At 58.4% G+C, this 6124-nt stretch overlaps 1 protein-coding gene across 1 annotated transcript; it reads left to right on the plus strand.

Annotated features, from left to right (window-relative positions):
* Positions 1-2081: 2081 nt before the first annotated feature.
* Positions 2082-5226, plus strand: Irx3 (iroquois homeobox 3). The gene is made up of 4 exons (XM_041650254.1): positions 2082-2754; positions 2923-4045; positions 4229-4295; positions 4774-5226. Exons 1-4 carry the CDS (start codon positions 2485-2487, stop codon positions 4826-4828), a joined length of 1515 nt encoding a protein of 504 aa, XP_041506188.1. The 5' UTR covers positions 2082-2484; the 3' UTR covers positions 4829-5226.
* Positions 5227-6124: the final 898 nt, after the last annotated feature.

A 6124-nucleotide genomic window follows, 5' to 3' on the forward strand; every position in this document is an offset into this window, starting at 1 on the left:
GGGTAGCTAGGTCTTCACAGCTGCCTGGCAAGACTCACAGTCCTACACATAGAAAAGATCCTAGGAATTAATGTCACCTCGATTCTGTAACCCTAAGATCCTTCCCGAGCAGCTGAGGGCTGGCTTCCCATGACAAGTTTAACCAGAAACGGAATCAGGCTGGAGAAAAGCATTTAAGACCAGTGCCGGCCCTGCTGTGCCCCCACGGTCAAGGCTCACCTAAAGGCAACCTCCAGCACCGGGCAACGAGAGCCAGGAAGGGATGGAGAAGCTGCACAGAACCAGCTTAAGGAAATTCCAGATGCTACCTTGGAACTCTAAACTTTAGGTAGCTCTCCTAACTGTGCTTCCCCACTAATTTTCTGAGTTAGCACCTCCTGGAACCTATGGCCGGTACAAAGGCCCATGGAATGTAACACGAGGTAACACACACACACACACACACACACACACACACACGGACTCCACTTTTGACTGGAGTCCAGGGCCAGGGCAAAAGAAATCTTCATTCCCTAACTTAACTATTCATACCAGAACTGACAAACCCCAGACCCTAAGATATCCTCCATGCAGGCAGAATTCAGACTGGATTCCTAGATCAACTTGAGGCGCGGGAGTGGCGTTTCTGCCTCTAAGCTGGAGCTCGTTGCTCTACTGAAGAATCGCAGCCCAGGAGTTGTTTGGGCTGCAGGCCCGCAGCAGGCCTGGCTGTGCATGGGTCGCCACCACAGTCTAAATCGTTTAGCTAGGAGCCACAACTATTACGGGAATTTCTGTGTGACTTTCCCCTACACGCCGTAATCCGTGAAGGTGGGCAATTAGACACTATCATTTCAAGTTAGATTTAGGTACCCTACCATGAAACATTTAGCTATCCTACCATAAAACCAAAATCTTGCTCTCCACCCCCACATGCACGCGCTCCTCTGCTCTAGGGGGAATTGTCACCAAAAGAAAACACTGGCGTTGGCCTTGGCGAACAGGAGAAGGGACAGTGAAATGAATGGTCATAATCGACCAAAAACACCAACGCAGAAACTTCTCGATGCGCTCTCGGAAAGTTCCCAGAGCTTCCGCGGTGAGGCTCTCTGCTCCTCCCCCACCCCCTCACCCCCCACCCCCACCCCCAGCCAGGAGCTCCAGCTCTTTCCACGTTCCACAAGACCACCTGGGCGCCAAACTCACTTTCTAATGAGAATTCTCACCGAGGTACCCCGGAGGTGTTAACGTGGTAAACTGCAGGGTTTCCCCGGCACAGATTCGGTCTTTTAAAGGCTCGGAGAGGCAGCTCTCCCTACTTCAGGCTGCATGCTAAACTCTTTTAGCTGCCCTTTTAGCTGCCGGCTTCTGCTATAGAGAGCGTCCGGAGCTGAGAACTGCAAAAGGAACCACCGCCGAAGCCCTGGAGCCTGCCTAGGTACGGGGTCCCGTCCCACCCCAGAACTATAGCTGCTGAGGGGGCTGAAAACAGAGTTGGAAGACTCGAGAGGAGAGGTGACCCTGCACTAACCCGCCACTCCTGGCCTAGGTTTCCCCCCCACCCCTGTGCTGGCAGGAGGGGGCGGGAAAAGACTGCGTCCCGTCCTGCCCCGCCCCTCCCGGCGCTCTGTATTCGCGAGGGAAGACCGCCTCGCCCAGAAGGCTCCCGGGTGATTGGAGACTCCAGGAGGAGACGCGAGGAAAAGTCGAATAAGAGGGCGCAACGTCAGACTCGAGATTTGGGGAAGGGTGAGGGCGGGGGTGGAAGGGCGGGGACGGACACACAGACACTGACGCGGACGCACACCCCCAGCACAGCATTCTAAGTGTCTTCAACTTTAGGTCGCCTTAGCCCAGGACACAGAGACTGGGGACAGGGAAGAGAAAATGAGAGAGTAAAGAGATTTAAAAGAGAGAGGAGTCAGATTAGAAAAAGTGAAGAGAGCTGAGAGGTGAGCAAAAGGAACCGTGAGAAAGGGAAAGAGGAAAAAGAACCGCAGTTTCCCAGCGTCCAGGACTGCCAAGGAGCCTTGGGAGCGGAAGCGATCAGAGGGTGGGGGCTAGGGGACGCAGCGAGGGGAGGGGAGTGGAAAGGACAGGGTGGGAGTGTAAACTGTAGGAGGGCGAAGGAAGCGAGGCGCGACACAGCTCCTGGAGAGGAGGACAGACCTGAGCGTTAGGCACAGAGAGGCTCTCCCGGCCTAGAGGAGGGAGCACGGCGCAGAGAGGAGGGGCTTGCGGCCCCGTAGAAATGTCAATCAGAGCCCGGAGCCCAGGGAATCTCGGCCAATCTGTTCGGACCTGACCTGACTCCTCGCCGCCGCCGCCGCCGCCGCCGCCGCCGCGGAGCAGATCAATAGGCGAACGCGAAGCGCAGCGCAGCGCGGGAGGCAACGCGGCCCGGGCTCGGCCCAGCCCCCGATGCGCTCCGGAGCCAACGTGCGGCACTGAGCACGGCGGCCCCGGGGGCCGGGCCCCCACTCCGTAGGTGCCCCGTGGGCCACCATGTCCTTCCCCCAGCTCGGATACCAGTACATCCGCCCGCTCTACCCACCCGAGCGCCCGGGAGCCGCAGGCGGCAGCGGCGGCAGCGCGGGAGGCCGGAGCGGTCCCGGCGCCGGAGCCTCGGAGCTTGCCGCCTCGGGGTCCCTATCCAACGTGCTTTCGTCCGTGTACGGGGCACCCTACGCCGCGGCCGCAGCTGCAGCTGCCGCCGCCCAGAGTTACGGCGCCTTCTTGCCCTACGCTACGGAGCTGCCCATCTTCCCACAGCTGGTAAGAGCCGGAGAAACCCGGGAAAGAGGGGTTGGAGCTGGGGTGCAGGGCAAAGTGAGAGTGCAGAAGAAAACCAGGGTCCCGGCGGGAGGGTGGAGGCTGCTGCGACGACTGGAGCTCACTCGCGCTCCCCCGCGCGTGTCCCCTTCCTTTTTCATGTGCGTACAGGGCGCTCAGTATGAGTTGAAGGACAGCCCTGGGGTCCAGCATCCGGCCACGGCCGCCGCATTCCCGCACCCGCACCCCGCCTTCTACCCCTATGGCCAGTACCAGTTCGGGGACCCGTCCCGTCCCAAGAACGCCACCCGGGAAAGCACAAGCACGCTCAAGGCCTGGCTCAACGAACACCGCAAGAACCCGTACCCCACCAAGGGCGAGAAGATCATGCTGGCCATCATCACCAAGATGACCCTCACCCAGGTGTCCACCTGGTTCGCCAACGCGCGCCGGCGCCTCAAGAAAGAGAACAAGATGACGTGGGCGCCCCGTAGTCGCACCGACGAGGAGGGCAATGCTTATGGGAGCGAGCGGGAGGAGGAGGACGAAGAAGAAGATGAGGAAGAGGGCAAACGAGAGCTGGAGATGGAGGAGGAGGAGCTCGCTGGGGAGGAGGACACGGGGGGCGAGGGCCTGGCGGACGACGAGGAAGATGAGGAGATCGATTTGGAAAACTTAGACAGCGCCGCAGCCGGGCCGGAACTGACCCTGGCTGGGGCAACGCACAGGAACGGGGACTTCGGCCTAGGACCCATTTCGGACTGCAAAAATAGCGACTCAGACGATAGCTCCGAAGGCTTGGAGGAGCGACCACTGTCGGTCCTGAGCCTGGCCCCAGCGCCACCGCCTGTGGCCAGGGCTCCTCCATCTCCGCCCTCTCCACCCTCGGGCCTGGACCCCTGTGCTCCCGCACCAGCGCCCTCCTCCACCCTGCAGAAGCCCAAGATCTGGTCACTGGCCGAAACGGCCACCAGCCCGGATAACCCACGTCGCTCGCCTCCCAGAACCGGAGGTTCTCCTCCCGGGGCAGCCGTCGCGCCTCCGACGCTGCAGCTCTCGCCCGCGGCTGCCGCTGCAGCAGCAGCGGCACACAGACTCGTCTCGGCGCCGCTTGGCAAATTCCCCGCTTGGACCAACCGGCCTTTCCCAGGCCCGCCGCCCGGCCCGCGGCCGCACCCGTTGTCCATGTTGGGCTCGGCCCCACAGCACCTGCTGGGACTTCCCGGAGCCGCTGGTCACCCGGCGGCTGCCGCCGCCGCCTACGCTCGGCCCACGGAGCCGGAGAGTGGAACAGGTGACCACAGAAGTGTGGGACACAGAGGGAGGCTGTTGGTGGGGCTCTCGGCCAGAGGAAAAGAACAGGGGGTTTGGGGAAAGTAAGCTGTTTTCCTCTTCGCTCCAGAACGGGTACAGCGGCCCTAGAGGCCTGGACCTAGCGTTCTGAAGGCCTCCCTTTTCTTCCCCTTGTTTCCTACAGATCGCTGTAGTGCCTTGGAAATGGAGAAAAAGTTGCTCAAGACAGCTTTCCAGCCGGTGCCAAGGCGGTAAGAGACCCCGAATTTGGGAACCAAAGTGGGAGACCCTTCAGGAATGATAAGGAAAACGCAGAACCAATGGCAGAAACCATTTGCTTCCCCCCCACCGCACCCGGAGAAGGGAGAAACGTGGCTGGGAATCTATTTCTAAAAAGCACAAAAAAATCCACTCTTCTCTCACTTCCTGTGGACCCGTAAGAAGCTTTTTCATTCTCAGTTCGGGCACCTCAAGCAGGGCCTGTGGGTACAGAGCTGAGGGAGTCTGGCCCCGCCAACAGGCCACGGGAGCACACGGCCTATCCTGCGTGATGCCCAATTCCTTCCAGGCCCGACCTCGAATTCTGATCGCTTCTGTGCAGTTTAGAGTTATTACACCCAGGGCTAAATAAGTCCATACGCTTGACCCTAGGCTCAGTAGAGTGCCCCCTACCTCAGCAGGCTCTAAGTCTCTAAATCTCGCTTCCTTTGCTTCCGCTCTCTCTTCCAGGCCCCAGAACCACTTGGATGCTGCTCTGGTCTTATCAGCTCTCTCCTCATCTTAATTCTTTGAACAATTTTTAAATCGTTGTACTAATTGTAAAAAAAATCGCTCTGTATAGTTATGACTTGCAAGCATGTCTGTGTATGAATACCTAAAAAAGAAACACTAAACCAACCAACAAACACACACACACACACAAAAAAAAAAAAAGAACGAAAGAAAGAATAAAGCCGGTTCCCCTTGGCCCTCCCCAGGTCGCTTCTGTACTGCCCCACATTAGATTGTGAGGTTCGTTTGTTCTGTTGATTTCGGGGGTGGGCGGGGTGGAGTTGCAGAGAGGATAAGCGTGTCTGACTCTTTTTGTATATACAGAGAAATGTACATACGTGTGAACCAAATTGTACAAGAAAGTATCTATTTTTGGCTAAATAAATGAGCTGTTGCCACTTTTGACTATAACCGGCGGGTCTGCCACCTGGACCGATCTGTTTGATGGTTCTTTGGTGTTTTCGCGTCCCCCATCCCCACAAGCAAGGACAAGCATGGTCAGGGGACAGCAATGGCGGAAGTAGTCCACGCAGAGGTAGGCAGGCTAGGTTCTCTGCAAGAAGGGACGATGGAAGTCCCTGGGCTCCTAGAGAAAGGGCGGAGTCCGAAGAGAAAAAGAGGCCTACTCTCTAGTAGGAGCTGGGGAACTGGGTTCTGTCCGCGGGTCCACTGGAGTAACCGTGGGGCCTTGGGGCCTTCTCTGATGACTTAGCAGAAAGACTTAGAGAAGCTTCCAGGAACTCAGGGCATGAACAAGAAGAATCTCCCTCCCTGCTCCCATTCCGACCCCGCACAACTGGTGTTTCTCAGTCCCGTGTATAGAGATTGTCCACGCTCAACTTCGAGGCCGCTCCCACCTCGCGTCCCTCTCCAACATCTCCTTCCTTATAGGTGCAAGGGTGTAGGAGATCTGCGGGAGAAGCCGGGGTGCTCACGCTTCCCGCTTGGTGGCGTGTGACCGCGCTGGAGTAGGGAGTCCAAGGCCGAAGACAGGCGGCGTTTAGTCCCTGGGTGCTAGGGAAGGGGCTGTTTTAAGAGATGCCAGCATGGGCTGGGGTCTAATCCCGACACCTTTGGTGTTGGGATCGCGGCAGGAGTCCGGCGGGGGGAGGGGGGGGGATAGTGAGAAACCTGGGGCTGGAGCTCCCTCTACAGGACGTAGGGGACGCTCGGCGTCCGGCCTCTCCGGCCAAAGCTGCCCTAGCCCGACTTGACACTGCTGGCCTGGTTCGCCCAACTTTCACGCTAGGAAGTAGAGGGTCACGCTTAGGATAGTGACGCCTTGGGGTTCGAATGGGGGGGGGCACCT

Source organism: Microtus oregoni, unplaced genomic scaffold (assembly GCF_018167655.1).
Source record: "Microtus oregoni isolate MIOR12 unplaced genomic scaffold, Mior012 000004F_ref0000308, whole genome shotgun sequence".
Lineage (NCBI taxonomy): Eukaryota > Metazoa > Chordata > Mammalia > Rodentia > Cricetidae > Microtus > Microtus oregoni.